This window comes from Amia ocellicauda, chromosome 9, assembly GCF_036373705.1.
Source record: "Amia ocellicauda isolate fAmiCal2 chromosome 9, fAmiCal2.hap1, whole genome shotgun sequence".
Classification (NCBI taxonomy): domain Eukaryota; kingdom Metazoa; phylum Chordata; class Actinopteri; order Amiiformes; family Amiidae; genus Amia; species Amia ocellicauda.
This window is the reverse complement of record NC_089858.1, coordinates 37748496-37773647: the sequence shown is the minus strand read 5'-3', so window position 1 is coordinate 37773647 and position 25152 is coordinate 37748496. Positions and strand designations below refer to the sequence as shown.

General features: G+C 40.7%; 2 protein-coding genes across 2 annotated transcripts in view; both read left to right on the top strand.

Annotated features, from left to right (window-relative positions):
• plekha2 (pleckstrin homology domain containing A2) overlaps positions 1 to 20372 on the top strand; it is a 28751-nt gene extending 8379 nt beyond the window's left edge. The window contains exons 2-12 of the mRNA XM_066714385.1: positions 1576 to 1737; positions 2028 to 2084; positions 2373 to 2421; positions 3384 to 3481; positions 9422 to 9511; positions 11501 to 11620; positions 12095 to 12163; positions 14721 to 14791; positions 15603 to 15666; positions 17638 to 17715; positions 17906 to 20372. Coding sequence (XP_066570482.1) covers positions 1597 to 1737; positions 2028 to 2084; positions 2373 to 2421; positions 3384 to 3481; positions 9422 to 9511; positions 11501 to 11620; positions 12095 to 12163; positions 14721 to 14791; positions 15603 to 15666; positions 17638 to 17715; positions 17906 to 18274 — 1206 coding nt within the window. The 5' untranslated portion in view covers positions 1576 to 1596 and the 3' untranslated portion in view covers positions 18275 to 20372. The remainder of the gene's footprint in view (positions 1 to 1575; positions 1738 to 2027; positions 2085 to 2372; positions 2422 to 3383; positions 3482 to 9421; positions 9512 to 11500; positions 11621 to 12094; positions 12164 to 14720; positions 14792 to 15602; positions 15667 to 17637; positions 17716 to 17905) is intronic.
• A 608-nt stretch (positions 20373 to 20980) lies between these two features.
• On the top strand, positions 20981 to 24620 carry tm2d2 (TM2 domain containing 2). The gene is made up of 4 exons (XM_066714384.1): positions 20981 to 21556; positions 21704 to 21791; positions 22033 to 22148; positions 23198 to 24620. Exons 1-4 carry the CDS (start codon positions 21312 to 21314, stop codon positions 23409 to 23411), a joined length of 663 nt encoding a protein of 220 aa, XP_066570481.1. The 5' UTR covers positions 20981 to 21311; the 3' UTR covers positions 23412 to 24620.
• The last annotated feature ends 532 nt before the right edge of the window (positions 24621 to 25152 follow it).

Sequence of the window (25152 nt, the reverse complement as noted above, 5' to 3'; positions counted from 1 at the left end):
CTTGAGTGTATTCCGTGCTCTTTCATCAAAATGTAGTTTGACAGCCAGTATTTGTTATTTTGCGCATTGTTTATACGGGCATAATAGGCATTTGTGTGTTGTTATTTATTTATTTAATATAGACCTACTCAGGTATTTAATGTAAGTCAGGTAAAACAAAATTTACATATTTACCATGATAGCCTGCATGTGGTATTTGTTAGTTTTGCATTTTTTGTGATTAAAAAAGACTTGTTTTTTTAATGTCTTTGGTCTTATTTTATTGTTCGATTGGAGAAAAACAAGAAATATCGAGATATATCGTGTATCGCCCAAACAAACAAAAAAACCCCCGATATTATTTTTAAGTCGCCCAGCCCTACTCAGATGCTGTGAAAAGTCCCTAATTAACTACATGACCCACTGCATTATGGGATTGCACAAGGTCTGCTTAAATTCAGCTGACCTTGTATACAATACCCTAGAAATGGAAAAGTATTTTCATTAGAAATGTTTAATCTCAATCTTAAATTATTTTGATTACAGGACTGCCTCAGTACCTCAAACTCAAGGTTTTTATAAAAAAGAAAAGTACGGCTATTTAACTTTTTAACAAAGTGCTTCATCTGTTCACGTTAAAGTGCATCTGCTATACAGATATATTATTCGTAACAAAATCCCCCAAGATGCAGTTTGTTTTTGTAGCAGAATTGGAACCGTTTGGGAAGCATCAACCTTCTGTGTTGGTTTTGCAATGGCAGTTTTGTCACCTGAATTATTGTGTGTCTTCAGTCTAGTAGAGTGACTCATGCCCAAAACAAATGCAGATTCAATTACCAATTTTTTATCCATTGTGTCAACAGTGACCAAGTCAGGGTTGTTCAGAGGGTGAACAGTTCATTGGGAAACGGGCATGTGCTGGAATCTGGCGTCTCGAACCAGGCTGCGGGATGCTTTTATCAGGCGAATGAGTAATCGTTACCCTGAGTGGGAAGAGCAGAGACATTTACACCTTAATAATGCCCTGATTGTTCAGTAAAGAAGTTCATGCCATCTTAAGTTTGCTTTTATTGAAATAGCCTCCGGGTGCACCCAAGCAATGAAAGCCACACATTCAAGGAAGATCTCTTTGTGTGTTCCAGGACTGTGGTTTACAGTTTAAAAATGCATCACGCATATAATAGAGGCATATGGATGAGCTTAAACCAACAGGTTTAAGTTTTAAAAGTAAAGGGAATATCCTTTTTCTGTACTGGTGGCATAAACCTCTCAGTCACCTGGTTTTGGAATTGACTTTCATAGAACACGTGAGTCACTGCAGAGCCAGTATTTTTCTCATCATCTAAACATTGGGCTCCATATTGAAAGATCTCAGTGTACTAGCCTCCAGAACATGGAAATTTTCCCCATCCATTAACAATTTTCTGCATTAAAGACATACGGAGGTCAGAGTCTGTGCTTTAGTGTCAGTTTTGTTTCCGTTGTTCTGCCTGTTGAACTCATTTAGAAATGATAGCCAGGGCTGACCCATGTTTATTCTGTCTCAAACTGAACATCTCATTCATCAACCTACTGTTTTTTGTCTTCTTCTGTAAGGGTAATGAGAGAGAGACAGGAATGCCTTATGTGGATCGGCAGAATCGCATCTGTGGCTTCTTGGACATTGAAGAGAATGAGCACAGCAACAAGTTTCAGAGACGCTACTTCATACTGGATACCTTGGGCAACTTCCTGCTGTGGTACATGGACAACCCACAGGTACTGCACCTCAGACTGGAAACCGTCGACTCAGCAGAGTTATTTTGAGTGAGAATGAGAACTCGTCCAACTTTGCCCGAAAATGACAAGTCTAAGTCTGGGCGTGGCGTATGCTTTTTTTGTAGTGATGTTGCTAACCTCGAGTACTGTGGTGAAAGTGTAAATTGTATAATCGTTTCAATATATTGAGTCACCTTGGCTAATGATGCCTGCTAAATGACTCAGAACCAGCATGGTTTGGGTTTGTTTTTACAGTTTTATTCTCCCATTCTTTGTTTTTTGGTTCACAGAACTTGCCTAAAGGTACGGAAGCAGTGGGCAGTCTTCAGCTGACATACATTTCCAAGGTAAAGCACTAGAACACGTATGTAATATGGTTGAATTGGCAAAGCTCCGAAATATGCTTTTTTGAGAACCTTGTGATGTTTACTGCTTCTGTATTCTGTAGTATAAACTATCTTAACAACTATAATGTGCATTATTAGTTCTTGTGGTAATAGCATTGCTAGTAATACTAGTAGAGTTAATAACACAGTTGTAGTAATTGTAGTCCTGTGAATATGCTTGGCTGTTTCTCCTCACTCATAAAAGCCTTTTCTCTTTTTTGCCTCCCCCCCTCTCTCTGTCTGCTAAAGGTCAACGAAGCAACAGTAAAGCAGAAACCAAAGACTGAATTCTGCTTCGGTGAGTAGAGCAGCCGTGCTGGAGAGGAGACACTGTTGTCAGGAGTGGTTGGAGGGCAATGAACAAGGCCATTCGAGCGTCAGCGTCTTTAAAAACTGCCGTGCCCTTATATGGTAGCATGTGCCGGGATGCTCGGCCCGGCAGTGGGTGTAGGAGAGTGATTCTTGACTTGGCCTGTGTCCTGCATCACTTTCTGGAGACGTGGGGAGAGTCAGAGAGGTCACTTGAGGATTCTTTAGAGAGAAGCAGACCCTTTTGTATCCTAGACACCCTGGTCTCCATCTTGAAGTGTACAGCAGAGTGGTTATGGCAACTAAAATGCAATATTATGTTAGTCTATTATAAAGGTTCAGATGTAAAAACATCAATTGTAAAACCACAGTTGAGCTATCATGAAATCATGGCCCTGAATGGAGAGGAAGGGTGAGCCATGATACAAAATATAGACCACCGTGGTTACACAAAATACATACATTGTGTACTTACATATCCAGACTGTGAAATGTTTAGAAAATGTCTGTTTACTTGTTCAATTTCCTTTTTGTTTTCAGGTTTCATAACCCCAGGCCAGGGGGCACACGCTGCTGCCGGGTTTCAGCTTCAATGGCTAAATCGAACTGTGACTTGAACTCATTGGATTTATTTTCAATTGCTTAGCTTAAAAAACATTGGAGACTCTGAGGGCCTGGTGTTGTTTCATACTGAACTTGAAACCCCCAGCTATGTCAAAATAATTAAAAAGCTACTATTAGGCAAATTATGAGTGAAGTAAATAGTTCGATTGAGTAGTTGAGAGCTTGGTTTGAAAAAATAAATACAAAATCATCCACACACTGTGCCCCCAGGGCTTGGATGGAGAACCACTGAGAGTAACATCCACACTTACTAGTTACTATTACTACTTACTAGTACTTGTGTATATTGTAAGTTCATGGCCTACACTGTCCTTTCTTTTCTTGCAGTGATAAATGCTTTATCTAGACGCTATTTCCTTCAAGCTAACGATTCTGACGATCTGAGAGACTGGGTGGAGGCTCTGAATAAAGCCACTAAGATCACTGTGAGTTGGCCATGTGTTTTACAAGTTTTTCTTTCTCTGTATAAACAGTATTTATTAGCTGGCAAGGAACGACCTATTTCCTGTAAATCACATTAACAGCATGGTGTTATCTTGATTTGGAGCCTTGAGTTGTGTGTTTTTTTTTAGTTTTTATTGTAGCCTATCCTTTATTTCTGTGGTAAAAAAAAAATATATGTGTATATATATATATATATATATATATATATATATATATATATATATATATAAGTATTTACAAAATATATAAATTGTGTTTGGATTGTTCACAACATTTTTTTAGAAGACCTTGAAACATCACCATTTGGTTCCTCACTAGTTCCTCACTAATGAATTAAAAATGTCTCATTGAGGTGTATGGGGTAAACACCTAGGTCAAAGCAACCATTCCCATCTGATATTTGATGGCAAATTACCAGTGGAGGTCAGTCAAAGCACAAGCACTAATAAAGAAACAAAAACAAATCCTGCTGCCACAACTTTTGGCCTAAACACTCACCCGAACACCAGAGCATCATATCAATATCAATGGTCTGTACCGTTCAGAAGATCACCCCCTACCCATGTTAAATTACATTTCTCTCAGATGATGTGTGTTTCTTCTTTTCACATGCCAAGAAAAGCCCTATTGTTTGTCGTCCTCCATATAAAGCCTAAATAAGTAAATGGCAGGCCTTGATCAAACAACCCCTTACTGAAACCGTTATTTATGTTTGTTGAAGCCAGTTATTAGATTAGACCAACACTGTTGCTTTATAACCCAAACCCATGCACACAGTGAGTCAGTCTTTCCACGGCAGCCCCGCATACTTTCCTCACATGATACAAGGTTGGAGATGCGGTTCATATGACAATCCCACATGGTGTGTGTTGAGCGTGAGTGGACCAGTTAAGCGGTCACAATGCCCCTTGACTGTATGTGGCACCTGTGATCTTTGACTTCTCTCACCTAATTGACCTCATGGGATTGGCAGGACAGTTCCATCACTGGCGACGGCGAGATTTATTTCAACGAGGCCTTGAAGAATGGAAACATAAATCAGACTTTGTAGTTTAAACATGAAAGCAGTGTGTAATTTAATAATTACTTTGGGTTTTACTCTGGGTTCTTTACTTAGACTATTTTCCTCCAACGTCCTCAATGGTTTCTTTTCATTGACCTACAGCGAAGCTCCGATTCTGCAGTTCTTCACGTTTTGCGTTGCCTTTTGTGGAGAAACCACTGTTGTGTTGTTCGTAATGAAGTCATTTGTGTTTTTCAACACTCAATTATGGAGATAGACAGTAAATGCACTAATTTTTTTTTACAAACTGCTGGTTTTAATGCCTAAATTAGCCAGAATGTGTGCTTGTACTAATGGTCAGTAGAAAAGCTACAATCCATGTTTCAAACGGGATACTTTCGGTGCTTCAGCTTGATCAAAAACTTAGTCAGAACTAAATTGACTAAGTTTATCATATACCAATAGACAATGCATTGACTTTCATTGTGATGTTATAATAAAAAATACCTTTAATTTTAATATTCTTTGTAAATATGAAATAGTAAATGCAACAGAACAATGACAGTTGGTCTTCAGCAGCTTTTAAGGAGAATTACTATATATATATATATATATATATATATATATATTGTATTAATTTTTAATTGTACCTCCTGTCGTTGTGGTTGAATTCTCTGGCGTTCTTTGTTTTCAGCAGCAGATCTCTTTCATCACAAGAGATGGGCCTATATATATTGTGCAACAGTTAGGTCGCAGGCTCTTTCTGGCATTTGCCCACTTGCTAGCCGACACCAGGCCTCTGACATCACAGGAAGTGTGAACTCTTCATGTGCAGGAATGCAGCGGTTTCAGATAAAGGGAAGTCTGAGGGCCAAGTCAGAGAGCTGCACAAGGATATTGCAGGGTGTCGCAGCGAGGCCTGCTATAACTCACAACCCCAGCGGTTATGCCAGGACCGCACACCCCATGCGGTCCTCGTGTAAAGGGATTGTTTTGGTGGTGAACGTCACATGTCATTACTGCAAACACTAAATCTCCAATTCCTCAACACTTATTGATAATTCGTGCAGCTCGTATGTTTAGATCAGGGGATTCAGGTCCTTGTAGAACTGAACTCTTTCTTTTCTTTTCTTTTTTTTTTTAATTGATGATTTAAGGGCAACCTAGAAAACCTGAGTTCTCCTGGGCAGGGAGAACATCAACACAATATTAGAAAGTTCCCAACATCACTACGAAAATTATCATTAGAAGAAGTCATGCAGGGGAATGATGCAAGGACAGCATTTGCTTGGAATCTGAGCTGACAGAGGCATCGTCTGGCATTGGGGGAAAAAAACTGAACCAAACCAAAACAAACCTGGACTTTCCCTCCCCTTCTAACCATTGTTAGTTTCCAGTAGCAGAACTTAAGAAGGAACAAATCATAACAGAGTTTTAAAATGTGCCTGGTTCCCTTTTCTCCTTTGTAGTATTCCAGTCTTCGGCATCAAACACACGTGTTTACAGTATGGCCAACTCCGCACTGTTTCACTTCTGCTTTTCTGTCCTCGTCTCGGGGGCTAAGCATGACAGAAGGCCCCGGTGACTTTGGCACCTTGTGAGCAACGTCTTTGTGGTGACGGGCCGCTTTTGAGCAGCACGGCTCGAGTCTGGCGTCACATGAGCGTCGTACAGACCTGCAGTGTGCCCTTGGGGTAGCTGGAGAATCAGAGTTTTTGCACTTGTGATCATAAACGCACAGCCCTTATGGACAGACAAAGGGCCATGTTTGACATGCAGGCATTTGGCTGCTCTTATTCTTTTTTCTATATCTAGTTTTTGTAAAAAAAAAAAAAAAAAAAAAAAAAAAGATCCAGAATGCTTTCCAAGATGTTCTAATGAACCCCCCCACACTATGTGATTAGGTAGTGTATGGTACAGTGACCTCCTGTCTTAAGACTTTTATTTACCCTTATGATTTCCCCATTTGAAAGTCTGCTTCGGTCAGTTCCCTCTGTTTTCATGATTCTTTCACTGTTTTATAATACTCTGATTAGCCAAGCCAAAGAAAGGGTTAATGGAAGCTGACTTTAAATTTTGCTTTTAAATCAAAACTTTGATTTATATGTAGTAGAAAGTGGCTTCTGACAATAAATTAAAATGTGATAGGATACAGGTTTTTTTTGTGATTCGTGGGTAGGTCAAAGTTTAGATCTACCCCCTTGTATTGTGGTAATGCACAGTGAGTGAAGAGTAAATGTATATGAACCTTCTATATATATATATATATATATATATATATATATTGGCATGCTCTTTTAATAATGTTTTTGTAACACAGAGTAGTTTCAAAGTGTTACTTTTCTGTTTTGTTTTGAGTATCGAGATTGTGCTTGAGAGATCCGATAACACAGGTTTGAGAGCGACACAAACAGGAGACCAAAAAAAAAAAAAAGAGTTCGCTGGTGCAAATGGAAATAGAGGGTACGGCACAGAGGAAATGAGCAGGTAATCGTGAGATTGTGTTTCCAGGAAGGATGACATGTTAACACAGCAACCTGGCAGCCCTGTGATGTGCAGAGCGGTCTTGCCTTGGACAGTATTTTCTTGTTTTTTAGTGCGGTTGCGTTGCAAACACTTTGAGTCTGATGCTTCATCTCGTGGCACACCAACACTACGGGCGAATTAGCTTTTTCTTTTGCAGAGACTCAAAGGGCCTGCAAAACAACGACATGGAAAAGCAATTCTTGAAAGTTAAACCTTATTGCTAATATGGTTAGATCCTTCAGGGAATCCCCTTGGTTTTGTGCCAGATTTGATTCTCTGCACTTTAGTGTACTGCGCTGAGAGACGGAGAGAGAGAAAGGAGGGTGTTGGGGGTGGAGGGCAGCTTGGAGGTATGACTGGCGCGGCACGTTGAGAAATATGTCTCCACAGCACCACCCCAGCAGAGAGAGAACACTTCCTGCCTTTCAGAAGTAACCGTGAAGAAATGATCAGCAATGTCTCTTGAATTCAGGTTATTTCTCCTTCTGCCAAAGAGTTCCATCTGTTTTTGTTCGAAAATGCACTCTGCATCTGCCGTTCTGGTACCTATACACACAAGGCCATGCAAAACTTATGCAGTTTGCAGTTTTCTATTGTGATGCGTGAGGAAATGACAACTCCGCGTGAAATGCAAAAACCCCTTTAAGAAAGAGAAAGGCGTATTCAAATCAGATTGCACCACAGATTAAACTGATTGTGTACCTTGCTGCTCTCACTGTACCATCAATTGTCAGCACGTTTCCAACACCACTGGAGGACGTTAGACTTTCACTGAACCTCCTCCATGCTTAGCAGTTGGCTTCAACCTTGGCTCTTTATAAGTGGCCGGTGTTCAGTATCTCACAAACGATCATCAAATAGATCCAAATAACCTTTGTACTTGATAAACTGTAACTGTTGATGCCGTGCTTACATTAGTGAGGTTAGTGTGACTATTTTTAATGAACTTCTTCTCAGTAGATGTATCCAATCATGTATTTGAAATTAACACTCTCTTGAAGGGAAGAGTCCTCACCACATAGCTGTGGATCCAAGTTGTTAACCAACATTGACGTAAATACTATACATGTTGCATCCCTCGGCCGTGCTGCTCTTGAGTGGTGTGCAGGGTCAGCTTCCTGCCAGACTCGAGACTCAAGTGGACTGGAGTGGGTGACACGAATTCAGGCCGGGTTGTCAATGCTCAGCTCATTGTTTGATTATTGTGAGCAGTGCAGTCACTTTTATGTAATGGATGGCATAACTGGCTCTGCCTGACGAGAGAGAGAGAGAGAGAGAGAGAGAGGTAATCTGAGACATGTCTGTGTGAGGTTGAGACAGATTGAAGGGTCTTGCACTTTGGTCTTCTTGATCAAAAAGTGGAACTCACTCATGCAAACATAGATCCATGCATATGATATTTGGTTTCACTCAGATGGCTTAATCTCATCATTCATATCTCCTGTAAACACGAGAATATTTGCCTAAATCAGAGTTTTTTTTCCTATATCAAGGTTTTCGAACAAAATGCTCACTTTATCTTTATAGATAAAAGCAAAGTAGAGACTTCTCAGTTGCAAAATGCCTCTTATTGGGTCTTCTGAAAAGTATGTCACCATTGCAAACTGATCCTTTTGTTAGGCCTATAGAAACTGAGATTGTATTGTGTCAAATAGTTGTGCGTATTTCATTGTAGCGGACTCCTATCTTTTCATTGTTGCGCTTTTATAGGAGGTCTTGCTGAATGCGTCAGTCACGCGGTCCTTCCCCAGATGTGTGTCTGTTTGTGATACAGGAAGTGATGCTATATGCTCTTGCTTGTGCTTCCTCAATGGCTTTTTTTAATTTGTAAAATAGCGGAGGGCAAGAGTGTTACAGTAAAAGAGTTTCAGCTGGTCTTATCTAGACCCCAGGGATGAATGCTCTCCGTAACAGCTCAATTTTCTCAAAGCTGCCTGTCTGTATGCAATAAAGCGATGCACGGTGTTTTCCCTACCACAGAGATAATCCAAAAAGCCACCAGTTACTGTAAAGCTCTGCCCTGCACTGTGCCGTACTGTACTGTGCACCATTGTTCTTATAAAATATGCTCCCACATGCTTTTGGAATCAAATTCTGTTGCAGTCTTTTATTTGAGTTCAGGAGCTATTCTAGATCTTGAGAGGAAAAAATATGTTAAGTGACAAAACAAAAAAAACACACAAAATCAATGCAAGAGGAGTTTTAAAGATTTTTAATCATCTGCACTGCATGTTCACACACACAGCGCAATGCGTTTTGGAAGTGTTGATGTGGCTCTCTATAGCTGGTGACTCCAGCCAATGTGCCAAAGCCTCGAAGTGAGTTTTAAACTTGCAGAGTGTTGACTTTTCATTTCGTTGGGGATCTGATGGTTGTGACTTGGGCTTTTCAGGTACCGAAAGCGGCCATCCAGCGGGGAAAACAGCAGGCTTACAAGACAGAGATCATCGGGGGTGTGGTGGTGCAAACCCTTATCAACCAGGTAAAGTGAGACTGGCCTTTGTAGGACACAGTAGTTCCCAGAGAGCACTGCCCAGGTTGGCTTCCTGTCCAATTTCTATTTTAAGCAGTTTATCTTCACTTATACCTTTTTAATGAGTGGAGAAAGCATTGGAATTATTCCAGATGTGTTCTTATTTGTCCGCCTTGTTCGCCACATGCGGAACCTCTCAGATCGTCAGTGTGACATTTTTATTTTTATGACGTGACATGACTATTGCGCTCTTGTTAAAATTCATAGTCATAACTTGACTGTTTTGTTAACCCTTTGATGTCCTATTCTACACATGTGTTCAGGTGTTGTCTTGTTTAGAGGACACCCCAGTCAAACATGCAAAATAATGCTTCCTTTTATGAATACAAAATTGACCTAGATATCAACCTGGGAAGTTTTGTATGCTGGGAAATATTGTATCCTAGGATCTAGGCAACACATTGCACATGTTCTTGTTTCACGCTTTGTCCTGTCCCCAGAAAACAATGCAACAGGCTGTATTTGGTCATCCTTGGCCATTTGCTGTGACATGCTGGTTCTTCTGCATTAATTAAGAACAGTTAGGACTTTATTAAAGGTTGCAAATGAGATTTTTTTTTATTTTTTTTTATTCATCCTGGTCATTCGTTCCTATTGGAGCCTAGAGTTTCAGCTTCTTCTAAATGGCTTGGTAGATTGTTCCAGAGCCCCACACCTCTTTGTGTAAAGAAGTGCACCCTATGTTTCTGTCTTATTCTTAATTATTCTCTTCTGATGCCATTGTAGAGCTTGTTCCTTTGCAAATCACACTTGCTGCTATTCTTGGCACTTCCACACCTGAGAAAGACTGAATTTAAAACTAAAACTAAATTAACAAACAAACAAAAGCATTACCAACACACTTCTTTCAAAGATTCTGCTGGGGTGATGGTGGGGTGTTTAAAGGTGTGTGTTATATTGAACAAGAAACAAGAAGCCTGTTTCTTCCTAGTAGTTCATTGTATTCTTGCCCTCGTGTTCTTTGTTGCTCTGCAGGGCTAGATGACTTTATCAAATCCTTTGATAGGTGTAATTGCCAGAGTAAAAAAAAATGTCTTGAGACTTTGAGCTGAGATTCAGTAAAGGAGGGAAAGACTGAAAGAGACCGTGAGAGGCGGAGGGGGTCTGTTGCCATTCTAACGAGATGTGGTCTCGAGATGCTTATCTGGCTTTGCTCCGCAGGTCTGTTAGCCCACAGAGTCTTTGCCGGCTCGTACCTGACAGCTGAAGTTTCTCAGCTTCACTCCGCTCTCAGAGAGCTCCTGTACCACTTCCTGTCTGCCTCTACACCCTGCTGTTAGATCTGCAAAACCAAGCAAATGTATATTTATAGATCTATTTCATGTGTGTTTCTTTTCATTTTGGATTATTAATTCTATTTTTATTCTTTTTAATGCCTTATATAGGTCACGTATATTTTCACGGTTCGCTTAATTTTGGTGTTATGTTTTTGAATGAAGGAACCTACTGTATCCCTGTTGAGCGCCATAGCTGCAATCCCATCAGCCCTCTGGTGTTGGAATGCTGTGTTCAGTCTTGTTCAACATGTCAAACACTTTCACCGAATCCGGACAGTGTGTTACCCGTGTCTTTCCTTGCAAGGTGTCGGTTCTGGAGTACTTTGACACTTTGAGTCTTGGCTTCTAACAGGAAGACATTAAGTTTGAAAAGTCAAACATAACACCTTTTATGAGCTGAGCATTCTTGCTTAATTGTCCTGTGCAGCTCTAATAATAACCACTGAATAACTCGTAATCTATTTTTATGTATATTTTTGTTAAATAGGAAGTCTTATCTATAAACCAATATGCATGTCGTCTATTGATCGGATCAGGGCTTTTTTTTCCACATTCTTTTATTTCACCTCGAAGTTAACTTCAAAATCCTGTCCTGTTTCCAAATCTCACGTGAGTTGTAGGGTCAGCTGATGTGTGACACTCTGTCATCTTTGGTCCCCAGAATGAAGACGACATGGAGATGGGGGAGGCGCACAGCCTTCTCAAGAGATTGCCCAGCAGCTCTGCAGGAATCAGGCCAGGAGTCGTCAAGTGCGGCTACTGCGTCAAACAAGGAAATGTGGTGAGCATCCGTCCACAGCGACGGCAGCAGAAGCTGCAGCTCAACAGCATGCAGCTCCACCTGGTTCACAACTCGGGCAATAACGACCGCAAACAGTTAGAGCCACAATGCACCTGAAACAAAAGCCTTTGTTTTCACACTTATTTGACAGGGATGAAGGGATGATGGTTTTCTCAGGGCACTGAAAGTCAATGTTTGAATCTCCTGCTGGGTCTGTGCTGGATCCTTTTTGTGTTTGGTGTTGTGCCGTATACAAATCAACATGCTGCATTGTGGGAGAATGCCATTCCTGCCCTATTTCAGTTCCAACAATGTTTTATCTACTGTGTGACTGTTTTATCTTTTACTTTTACTGTCAGTCTGCATTTTGATACCTCATTATGAACAGATTGCTCAGTTAAATGTGTACAAATTCATTTAAAAGCACTTTCAGACCCATCATAACTCAGTTGAGTACATTTGTTTCTCTTGCAGAGAAAAAGCTGGAAAAGGAGGTTCTTCACTCTGGACGACAACTCTGTCAGTTATTTCAAATGTGAAACGGTGAGTGAAAAGTGATCAGTTCAATTATCAGCCAAATGTGTGATTTACTGCCATCGCTATTTGAAATACTCAAGCATCCCGGTGCTTTATCGCTGAATAAATTACAGTACTGTTGCAACTCATGTCCAGAGCTGTGAAATGACTTAGTAAATTAATTTGATACATCTTGGGGGAGGGGAAAAACACATTTTTTTCACCTGAGATCATTTTTCATGCTTTCATTTCACCCAAGTGGTGTCTATTTTTTGGATTTGAATTGATAGCATTTTCAGTCTCCTGACTGCATCACAAGAACCTTGCATCTGACAGTTCAGCCATGGTTTAATGTTGACTGAGTCTACATTAAGCCGGTGACGGTGTTTTCTGTGGAGCAGCATTAATACTTCTGTCACCATTATCTGTTTATGAAAATTCCCCATGTATGCACAGCACAAACAGACATTTAACAAATTAGTATTATTATTATTTTTTTTTCCAAAGCCTGGGAGTACACTGTGTACTTTGCATAACAGATGTTTTGCACAGATAATAATATATACAGCCAACGCAGCCCACAGTCCACAGACAAAAGACAGACTTCTCATGCAAATATGGCTGCAGTTCACATTCCACTAGCTGAAGTGCAGAAAGGAAATCAGCTCTATGTCCTCGTATGTGGCAGCGATCAATCGACCATCCTACAGGGTCCTACAGACAAGGTGTGCAGAACAGGGCATTCAGCCATTAACACACCCATCCCCTATGCTAAATGATTACATTGTATATTGATAAATGGCAGTCCTTTTTATGCATGCACTCATTTCGATCCCATTTCTACCATAGAGGTGACCTATAAACACAGGCCCTTGCAGAGTCATGGGTTAAAGGATCAGATCGACGTGCCGCCATAAGCATCCCCACACATCTTTTGAAACCACGTTGTGCACCGATTGATGAAGCCGAAGTCATATTGTCCGTCACACTCAGCACATTGAACAATCTTCAGAATTTGTTTACGTGATTAAGGCTAGAAAAAACTGTAAAGCTTCCAGTCCATTGATTGACAAGGGGTGTCAAGCCTGTAGCTTGCAACTCCATAAATATCAGTGTAGGGTATGAATGCTTTTGATTACAAGTGCATATATTATGTGCTATAATGTTGGTGCCTATGTTTGTGGTTTCATACAATGCTTATTTATTGTAACCGTTTAGATAGTTGCAAAAGTTACTGGTGTACGATCTGTCTCTCTGCTTAAAGGACAAGCTGCAAAGTATAGGGTAACACCTTCCCACCTCACTTTTGCTGTTGAAAGGTCAGCTGAGGAGTATTTCATGGAATCGTATTTATCAACCTCTCACCAGTATCATGATGATTTAGTGCTTCTTGGTCATAGTTCATTCTCGAACTTTAATTTTAATGATTGCATACATAAATAGATATAAATAAATCACCGCGGACGCTGAAAGACACCTGCATGGCTTTTGAAAATGCAAAAGAAGAACTTCCACCTTCAGCGAGAAGAAACCAAAGCGATTCTTCAACAGGATGTTATCTATGGAAAGAGAAACAATTGCACTTGTTTCAGAAGTTGTAAACTAATTGTTTATCAGAGCTGTGTTTTACTCGACGTAGGACATAAGATAAGCCCACACGTTTATTCTGACGGCCTTTTGAACAAAACATGACTGGTGCTTCCACTTTAGAGCTATTGACACGTACAGTGATGGTAAAGCTAAAGACTAACTCGTATTATCTACAGTAGGGATGGAAAAATATACTTATGTCTTTACCACAGTGGAACTCCCCACCTTTTTGTGCTGCAAGGTTGCGTCACATGTTTTGTGATTTGATTGCTTGAAATGTTTGGTGTTCTTTGGGCTGTTTTGTTTTATTAAAGCATGTGGTCGTAATGAAACCTTCTATATCTGCAGATTAGGTGAATCCAGATCAGTTAAGATTGCCTTAATCACAAAATATCAAGTTCTTGGTGATTTATTTATACCACAGTCGTATTAGATTTCAGATTTTACTTTTATTTTTTAATGCACATGTAATCTCATAACATTTCAGCCGTAAGCGTATACAGCTGTGTCAGACGGTTTAATTGGTTATATTTTACAGATGTGATAGACAGGGGGCGAAAAACCCTAATTAACTCTGTGCATGTGGAGTTAAAAAGATTTTGATCATAATAACATACAGGCCTTGTGTGTAACTGCAGATTGTGGGGATTGGAAATTGGAAACTAAGGAATCTGCCTGGAAGTGGGAGAACTCCAGTGATCTATACATTATGTTCTCTCAATACTGCCAACATTGAGTCAAAATGTTAAATTGCCCCACAAGAAATTAAGATCTCTGAACAAAAAATAGCTATATGTACACTATATAGTATATCGATAAGGCTTTATTAGATACTATACTTTGTGGATTTCCACAGAGCAAGTAAGGAACACATGTGCCTGTAACCAGTCTGCCCTTTTTACATAAAGAAGATTTTTAAATAATGAAATGTATGCAGTGGATAGTAGTAGAAATTAAGAAGCTCTAATGTGGCGTGCCTGTTGATCCCTTTCAGGACAAGGAGCCCCTCCGTTCGATTCCTTTGAAGGATATACAGAAAGTCCACGAATGCCTGGTCAAATCGGGGTAAGATCCATTATTCCATTATCTGTCCCTTCTCCAGTAGTCTCTGGATTCGTCTCTGTAAATCCAGCCTTGGAGAAGTGAAATAAATTGTCATTTCCACCTGCAGCCAAACATGAGAGTAAATTATGAATCGTTTGGTCAGTTGCAAGGGGAAGGAGTAAGACTCCCATTTGCAGGGCAGTTAGATTAGGTTTTTTGGGGTGTTTTCCAAGTTAGTGGATTCCAGATCACAGTGCTGAAACACGACGGCAAACTTTAGCACCTGAGAGTGTAAGTGTGGCCAGGGTACAGACAACGAGCAGAGAATATCCAGCTCTCGTACACAACAGCCTGAAGCTTGTTTAGGCTAGAAGGGTTCAAACTTGCTTTGCTGTAGTGTAATCAACCCCACCTTCTGAAATGCTCAAATTAGTAAATCATGTTTTCCTGGTCTCAGCTCATTGAGGCCTAATCGAGCAAAACTGCTAAGAAACCACTCCTACAGTCAATGCAGTGCAGTAGCCAGCAGGATGGACAATAACTATGTCTGATGCACATTTACAGTTGATGGACTTTTCTAGCCAAGACTCAGATTAAATCCAAACTTGCACCGGTGCCTGGTGCATGCCAGCCTTCCCTATTCCTGGATAGCTCTTATTGGGGAAGACGCAAGAAAGTCTCCAGTCAACGGAGAGCTTGGGAGTTGGGGTTTGACAGATCAATTGTTGGTTTTATACACGTTAATGCATCCTGAAAGAACAGCAGTGAGAAAACGGCAGTTGCATGGCTAACTCTTGGTTGCATCTCAAGTTCTTATACGGTGTTTCCACAGAGAGCTGCTGACGAGGGATAACCTTTTCGAAATCATCACAAGCTCCCGGGTTTTCTACATACAGGTAAGGACATGGTGTGCGACCCGGTTTGAATTGCATTGCGGTTCCTAGTCACCATGCATGGAGTGGAAACGGTACCAAAAGTCACATGTCTAGACCAAGTTAAAACAGGAACCTACCTGTACGCACCAAATTACAAACTTCTACCTCGTCTCGTTTGTATTTATAGGTAGTAGAAAGTGGCCTCTGATAATAAAACAGAATTCGATACAGTGATGTAATTAGCAATTCATGCCTGCTTCTAGGCTTGAGTTTGGTATTGTAAAATGTTGTGGTATTTTTGGCTTAGCGTATAGATTGTGCTAAAACAGCTGTCTTTTTTTAACCTTTTCTTTCTCTTCTTTCGCATGGAAGTAAATACCACCAGAATATGTTTAATGGGTCTCAAGGTTTGTGGGGGTGGGAGGTTCATATTCGAACTCTGACTTGGGCAGAGATGTGTTGAACCAAGCAAAAGGGCTGAGGTTATGAGCTTTTGTCGTCTTCTTTTTCTGTTCAGTCATAGCCAGAGTTAGATGGGGCTTATTTGCTCCTTGATCCACTATTGTGGTAAGCTTGCTTCTTCGTGTCATTAGAAAAGATTGTAATCGTCATCTGAAAAGTGCAAAACCTGCAGAATCGACACAAACCCATGAGCATTATATACTTTAATGCCAGCGGACAACGGACTCAAACACAAGTATTTGATATCCCTGGCTTTTTTTATTCTTGCAGGGTCATTTCCAAACGGGTAATGTAGGCTGAGACGTTATGTGGATAATTACACAATGTCTGGGGTGATGATTTTACTATGTATGCACTTCATGACTGATCTTTTAATCTAAGGAAGGATTATTAGAAAAGAAAAAAGTAGTCTGGTTGAAATGATTATCGGTCCGGGGGGGTCGGGGAGGAGAGTGGGTCTAAAAATAAACTGCACATGTGTACACATAGCTGTTAACGAGCTACAATGAAGAACGGAAAAAGTGAATTTACGGAAGAGCAAAACATTTCTCTTGAAGTTGTGTTTCTCTGAAATGTTGTGTGGCCGGGCTGTTCCTCTCTCCCCTCTCCGTGATCGAGTTGCTGCTGGACACCTGTGTTTATGTTCGAGACCATTGCAACATTCAGAAACTGGGGGACAGACGGCCTGAAACCTGTTTATTCCGGGCCTGCCTCGCTCCATCTGTGTTTACAGAAAAACAGATTTATTTTTCAGCAATGCTCCGCTGCCCATGTGTGTAGTTAATAACACTTTTCATCTAACGGTTGCTTTTATGAATTCAAAAGGGAAAACAAGAAGCAAAAAATAAGAGGCAATCCCCTTGAGACCGTGGCTGACTGAGACAGTTTCACAGACTCATTTGTGGGTCTTACGATCAACTTTATAGTCTATATTTACCTGTTTAGTAAACTGTAAGTAACCTCAGCAGTTTTGTTTATTTTTTAAAGTTTGTGTTGCACTGTGATGTAAAGCAGTTAGATCTGTTTTGAAACTGCCAGACGTTTGAGTGTTTAAATCTCGGTGTTCAGCACAGAAATTAAATTATGAGGGGCCTTTCAAGTTAGTTTTCTATACATATAAGATATTATTATTTTGTTATAGTGCTTGGAAGCAGTTTCTCTCAACGTTCAGATGCACTGTGACAGAGATCATCATAGACACTATATCAGTTCAGTTGGTGTTACATATTTTCTAGTGCTTAGGCTGGTCAAGATGGCAACTGGGAACAGCCAATGGAAGCTAATTTTAGCTGTGAGAAAATATATTTTAAATACTGCTTTTCTGATTCTTTTTTTTGGGGGAAAGCCTGTATTAATTGTTTCTTGGACTCCATCTAGTGTCTGGCTGTTGACGAACACTTTCACTTTCTTAACTAAGCAATTGCTGCCACCTGCAGTTGAGAAGACATTACTGTGTCATGAGAAAAAAAAAAAAAGCTTTGGTATTTGGTCTTCTTCCGAAAGGTTTATCCGTGCCTATATTTGTTACAGACGGACACTCCAGATGACATGCATAGCTGGATTAAGGCCATCTCTGGGGCAGTCCAATCCCTGCGAGGACTTGTGAAGGTATGACTTGTCTTTGCTGTATTCATTAGAGCACACTTGTCCAATAGACACAATAGGTTACTGGCTGGTTCATGTTGACCTTTTTGTGAAATACACCCCCTTCTGAATCACATGACCTGTGGTACAACCCAATTACACCCACAGCGCACGATGTGGTCTTCTTGACGTCTCTTTTTTCTTCCTTTCCCAGGACACTTCTTTCAATCGCTCCACTTCGCTGTACAGGTACCGCAACAAGAATCCGCAAGCTGCCAGCGGGCGCGGGCGGCAGGCAGGCGATGAAAAGAAGGCCCCTCTGGTCAAGTCCAGCTCCATAGCTCCTTCCTGGCAGCCCTGGACCCCAATCCCTCAATCTAGCCGCTCGGCGCCCTCAGACGTGACATCCATAGAGGAGGTCACGGGGCAGTTCAACTCCCTGCCCCCCGTGCCCACAGGGGAGACCGAGGAAGTGGACGCAATGGGCAAACGCAGGCGGCATCGCTCCCAGCCGCAGCCCGCCCTCGACAAAGCGTTCCCCTTCAACATCGATGATGAAAGTATTCGCACCACTGATGTGTAGATAGAGAGAGAGAGTGAGAGTGAGAGTGAGAGTGAGAGAGAGAAAGAGAGAGAGAGAGAGAGAGAGAGAGAGAGAGAGAGAGAGAGAGAGAGGGAGGGAGGTCTATATGAGTGGATTGCTCTTGGATGCAAGAGCGAGAGAGCAAGTATGTGGCTTCAGAGATTGATTGAGAGGCTGATATCATCCACACCTGATGTAAATTGTAATCTAGGCCTTTTTCCTCTCTTTTTCCCCACTGCATCTCCACTTACAAACAAGTTGTCGCTTAGAGTGAATTAATGTGCCCGCTGTGCAGATTTTAAGGATTTTTCTTAAGTTTTTGTTTGTTTGTACTTCAAATGAACTTATAGATGTGTATAGATTTTTTTTTTCTTTTGCTACGCTTTTCACCACATATCTCAACCTCTGCTGACTACACAGATATGAAAGGTCATTCAAAGTGAATCCGTTATGTGAACCACCTTTTAGGCTCGGCTGAAGGAAGGTTGGAGTAAGGTGGTAGGCCAGAAATAGGGTGTTTGTTTGTTGCGGTACATAATAAAATGGGAGTGTGAATGGGAGTTAAGAAACTGTACAACTGTCTATCTAATTGTTTTCAGACAGTACAGTACAGTAATATTGCTTTATTGCTGCTCATTTTTCACATCCACTAAGCCCAATTGGGAATGCTTTCATCATACCTACAGAGGGTTGATGGAAAGTACAGCAATTTTTTTTATTTTTTTTTGTAATTTATCAAACTGAACCAAAATCCCATCTTAATCTGAAAATCAGAAATAATAGTTGTATTTCTCTGATTGCTCTTATTTAACACTCAAAAGGAAGGTTTTCAAGACACCTCGAGACTTATTAAGACTTCTGATTGCCTGTCTATTCATTGCTGGGCTGATGAATGTTGGCTATGAGCTTAATTTTAACGCCGAGAGAGGTAAATCTATATCATAACAATTAAGCACCTGGTATTGATGCTATTGTATTTGTTGGCATTATTTGGCTATGCAGGATAAATATGCTGGATGTTAATAATATACCCAAGGTACACAATGAATACCTTTGTTGTTTAACACAAGGGTGACTCACACAGCATTAGAAATCTAGACGAGCATTCTTCAGGTCTTGGGGATATACATTTGTACACACTGTATACGGTTTTTTGTTGTTGTCATAAACCTTTTTTTTGGAAACCTCTCCAAGCTGGACCAAACATCCTCCCAAGTTGCATTTTGAATGGATCACAGATTACAGAGATCTTTTTGCTTCTCTTTTGTGTGGGCTTACAGGTAGCAAAGCACAAATATCTCCTTCTCAGGTATTAACCTACCTTTTGCTCCTCTCCCTTGCAAATACTCCACTTGAAAGCTGCATTACTGTTTTTTTTACAGCTTTTTGTTGTTACTGTATTGAAAACCTCTATTGTGAGTGAAAATCTAGAAAGGTAATGACTGATTCGTTTGCTGCCTGAAACTGATGGTACTGTAACACGGCACTACTAGTGCTTCGCATTCTTTCATGAGAAAGTTAGACAATTTAAAAATCATAAATCTGTGTGATATTAGTAGCAATCTAAAAAGATTAAGGAAGTTTAGTTAATTAAGTCATTCAAATGTGTAAAAAAACAAGATATATATGCAAAATATAGTATTGAGTTGTTTCTTTAAATGTATGCACCATTTAGATGCCATGTTCAAGCATTCCTTGTCTATTTATTATTTGTAATCATTCTCTTTTTCTTCTAATCGAGAAGTGTTGAAAGTTTTGATTCCTGAACTTGCCATTAATCCAAACGGTCATCTGCTTAATTGTGGCTGGCAAAGTTCCACGTCCAGAATTGGGCTGTGATTTTCCAGGGAGGGCATGCAGTGTTGTATAACGGACCCACATTGTAAGATTAAATGTTAGAATGATATGCCAGTTAAGTCTTTCAAAAAGTGCCTTCCTGAATGTACTTTGTAACCAGTAACCAACACACTTGCATCATTTCATTTTTTTGTGCTTGGCATTTTTTACAAAAAGGCATTGCACTGCTCTGTGGCCACAGTTTCATGTACAGAAATTCAATGTTGAGCAAAAAAAACAATAAAGTTTCTTGTGTTCCTTTTTTGCGTGTCTTTCTGTCAAGTGTGCCAATTGTTTGATTGACATTTGTGTCATACCACAAGGTGGGTTTACCTCCATGTTAAGTGGACACCACAATTACATCCCATTCACCACTAACTTAATCTCCAGCATGATAATTGTTTATTTAAACCAATGAAGACATAATTACATGCATACATTGATCAAATAATAAGTTCACAAGCTATTAAGTAAGTTAATAAACAGATGTGTGCAGAATGAATGCAGCAGATCAGACTTCCTGTTTGGGTGCATGCTGAATTTATTGATCAATGCATTCACAATCACAATAAATGAATCTTTGTTTTCTAAATTATAAAAACATACACATAACCCTACTTAACTTCCCAGAGAGCTAATTCTCATTTAATACTTTTAATGTCTGTAATGGTTTTACATTTGCAGTCTAGCCGCCACTTAGTGTAACAGTGACTAAAAGAATTAAACTGCATTATTTTATCTGCGTTCACGGTATTCAATATACCGCATAACCATCTGATATCAATCTATCATATTTTCGAAATATGAAAGTGATGGAAACGCCCCCCGGTCTTTTCCCCGCCCAGTACCCTGACGTCACATCCGCCATATGATCCGCTTCAAGATGGCGTCAATATTGAGAGTTTGTGTCGCTGCCTTTAGCGGCTTGATTTGAAACCGGAATTGTACATTTGGAAATTGGGCTTTGATAGTTTTTCATGGTTGTTGTCGGCAGCCGTGATTCTTATATGTTAATATTGAGGCGGTGTAGGCGGTGTAGTTTGTTGTGAGGCCTGTGTTATTGTGTTAGCACAAACCGGAGCTCCAGTCTTCAATGTCGGTTCCTGATGACAACACTGCAGTGCAGCTGCGTGTGACTGGGGGTGCGGTCCTGACACACTGAACACGCGTCGGCATTAGAGCTCAACCACCCCGGCGAGAGATGCTTCCCGTGTCGCTGAATTACATCCTGATCTGCGGGCAGGTGCTGTTTCTGCTCACGGTGCTGCTGCTGCAGTGTCTGGGCGGCATCCATTCCCAGAACGCGTCCGGCGCCGGCGGGACCCGGGGGGCGTCGGACCACGGCAACGGCTCGGTCATCTCCCTGCCGGCGGATCCCGGGAACGGGTCTCAGGACAACTACGAGTACAAGGATCCCTTCTCGCCACTGGTGCTCTGCAGCTTCCTGTGAGTGCATGCGTGCATTACGACTGGGATGGCAGCTTTTGCATTCCCTTGTGCCAGTATGACCGTGTTTATTTCAAAGGGAGGGAGCAGTGAGCAGGGCATGCTGTTGTTGATGAACCTGTTTTTCCTTCTTCCCCCCATGTGAAGTCCTGAAGAGTTCATATACTGTCAGGAGCCGGTGGATCACACTGGGAATCAGTCGGCCAAGGACGAGATGCATCATGGGTGTGTGAAGGTTTGTATTCTGCAAAGCTGGAATTGTCATATGTGTTGTATTTGCTTTGTATTAAAACAAAATCAATTGTTTAATTGCCACAGTATTTTAGTCTAATGCTTAGACTAGTGCATAACAAGAGGTGATGGGTCTAATGTAAATGGTAGTTTATTTTAAACCTGGGCATCATTGATGGCCCATCTTCCTCCAGGTAAATAAAACCTAAACACTAAGTTTGTTTGTTTTAAATGTATTCCTGCAGTTTGGCGGCCAGGCGTACAAAGATGTGGAGCACACAAAAGTCATCTGCACAGCCCTGACAGGCATTGAATGTGCCGGACCCCGGGAGTTCCTGAGAGGCAACGAGCCCTGCATCAAGTAAGTGTACTTGGGGGGGGTAAGCGTGCCAAACAAAACGACACCCTGCTCTGACAGATACAATGTCTCGGTTTCAGAGAATGCATTTCCCCATGGTAGCTCTGCTGACAGTTCGGTGCAACCTTCCCTTTATCAATCTCCCTTTTATAAGTCTGCTAATTGGCCATTGTCCTGATACTGTATGATCTTTCATTGCAACTTAACATCATTTGGCATGGATTTGAAACTGCAGGATAGTAACGCTTGTAAACCTCCACAGTCTCTTTAGTTTCATAAAGCAAGTGCAGTTTGCCATTTTAAGCTATTATATTTCTTAGCGGATGCAAGGGGGCAACTTGCATTTGTTAAAATATCACATTCATTTTACATACAATTGCCAATTTATACAACTGTTTTTACTGGAGCAATCTAGGTACATTACCTTGCTCAAGAGTACAACGGCAGTGTCCCCCACCTGGGATTGAACCCACGACCCTCCAGGTTTCCAAATGCTTAACAAATATGTAATTTAGCTTAATTGTGATACTGGCAGCATTTGCATCAAAAGTGCTCTTCATGATGTGATCGTATCAGTACTAATAAAGCTTTGACTGGATTAATCCAAAGAGAAGTTTCCTATTGTGAGCACTAGAGGGAGACAATGTTTAAAATAATGCGTACAAGTGTTGTCACTGACTCTTGTCCCGTATGTAGAAGATTATTTCTTTATTAGTGTCTGAGGTCTTGTGAAACATTTCCTGTCATTTCTTGTTAACTTTGGAAACTAGGTGGCATTTTTATAGCTGTTTTTTTTTTACAAATCTGATTATTGAGACTATACTTTTGTGTGTTGTCTGACGGTTAAAGAACTGCAGCTGCTGGATGATAAAGCCTTGCAGCATCGCTACATTTTTATGAAATGCTCTTATCACAGTGTTGCTCCCTAAAACACCCAGACCCACCCCCTCCCTTGCCCTCCAGTCTTTCGAAGTAACCAGTTTTGACATCTTTCACTCGAGGCTGCACACATACCTGATCCGGCTTGTTCTGTTTTTTCTTTTACATTACAGGTACACAGGGCACTACTTCATTACCACCCTGTTGTATTCTTTTTTCCTGGGCTGTTTTGGGGTGGATCGCTTTTGCCTCGGGCACACGGGCACTGCGGTGGGCAAGCTGCTAACGCTGGGCGGCCTGGGGATCTGGTGGTTCGTGGACCTCATCTTGCTGATCACGGGGGGACTGATGCCAAGCGATGGCAGCAACTGGTGCACTTTCTATTGAGGACAGGGGGGGAGGCTGGTGCAGCTACGAACTTTGAGTTTGTCCCGTTACTGAGGTCTTACCGGACTGCCAATGTGCTTTTCTACACTACTGCGGAGAGATCACAATGCACGGAAAGCAGACTAAAGGAAAAAAAGGTTCATCTTCTACAGGATGAGACTCTTGCAATTTCACCCCCCACACTTTTTTTTTACATTTTATTTCTGGATCACTCTCAGCTTTGTTTCATGATGTCCATTTGGAAAGCCAAGCGTGATAAACTGGATAATTTAGGATAGGAACCTGTTCTTCACTGCAATGCAATGTTGACTTGAGGAATTTGCTGGCCCTGGATTGGCGTTAAAACTATATAAGCTCATGTGTGTAAATCAAGGGCTACAAACCTTAATATAGCAATTTATTATCCTATTAATGTGACCATATGCTGGTTACTTCATACATTAATTTTCCTGACTATATGTCTGTCTTGGTAGTTAAAATAGAGCTCATATCTATTCCACCAGCTCCTGATTTTCCTGAAACTTGTAACCCTCAGTCAGCTTAAACACTTGCTTTTTTTTTTTTTAATGAGTTCTTGCAAGAAATGTATACTGAATATCTTCTGTGCTGTGACACTATCTACTCTTGTATGTGTCACGGGGCCTGAATGTCAAGAAAACAACGTTCTGTATGGAATACTTCTACTCTTTAATGAACCAGTCTTATGTAATCAAAGAAATGACACCGTAGGCAGTTTTAAATCCCCATAATGTTTAGTCTGATCAAAGTAGTAACCTGCAAAATGACAATACAAACATGCTGCTTTTATCATAAGCCTCTATTAACCAAAGGTGTCAAACTTCCTTGTACCAAGACTGAACACGTTTTCATGTTACGACTAGTCAGATGGATGAGCAGTGTATAATTGCGGTCTCCAAATGTGTACCCTTACTAAACATGTTTGTGACAGGTGTCAGAAAAAGTGTGGCAGAAAATGTGCTCTCAAGGCATGAAATAAACCACTGAGTTAACCAGAGAGTGAAAGAGAGAGAGGGGGGGGGGAGAATCTATTAGATCTATTAGAATCTATAAGACTTAATGCAAATTTAAACTGGGCTGAGATGATGCAGAACCGTTCGAACACTGCGGATGTAATTTATGTAGCCTACATACTGGTCTGAAAAATGTTTTATATTAAAATAAACTCGGCTGTTTGGAAAAAGTTAAAAATCCTGTTCTTGTTTCCCATCTTGTTGCAGTGTTTGGGGATTTTTTTTTTTTTTTTACCACATGAATTGTTCCTTTTTTTTTTTTTAGGCTCAATAATGAAGTTAAACTCTTGTGAAGTCCGTCTGATATGTTTATTCTTCTGGACGTGCTTCAAAAGGCAACAGATTCAATCGAGGTTTCAGAAAGGGGGACAGGTTACCTGTGGAGAACTGTCAACCTTGAACTTTTCAGATGTTTCCGAAACCTCGTCGTTATATCCGCTCAGTGCCAGGGGTCTGCTCTTCTGTCTGAGGCAAGCTCCTGTTTTCTACATTGACCTGTGGGTCTCTGAAATTCTTAAGGTCTTACAAGATACCTGGCTGTTTCAAGTAATAACTTGCAAGAGAGCTTACTGAAGACTTTAACATTCGTATGTTTGCTGGTCTCGTTAATATGATCGTTAAACAGGCATCAGAGCATAAAGCCTTTAATACTGCTCTTATAAGAATGTGTATATTCTTTATGGATTTGCCATATATTACAGTTGTAGGAA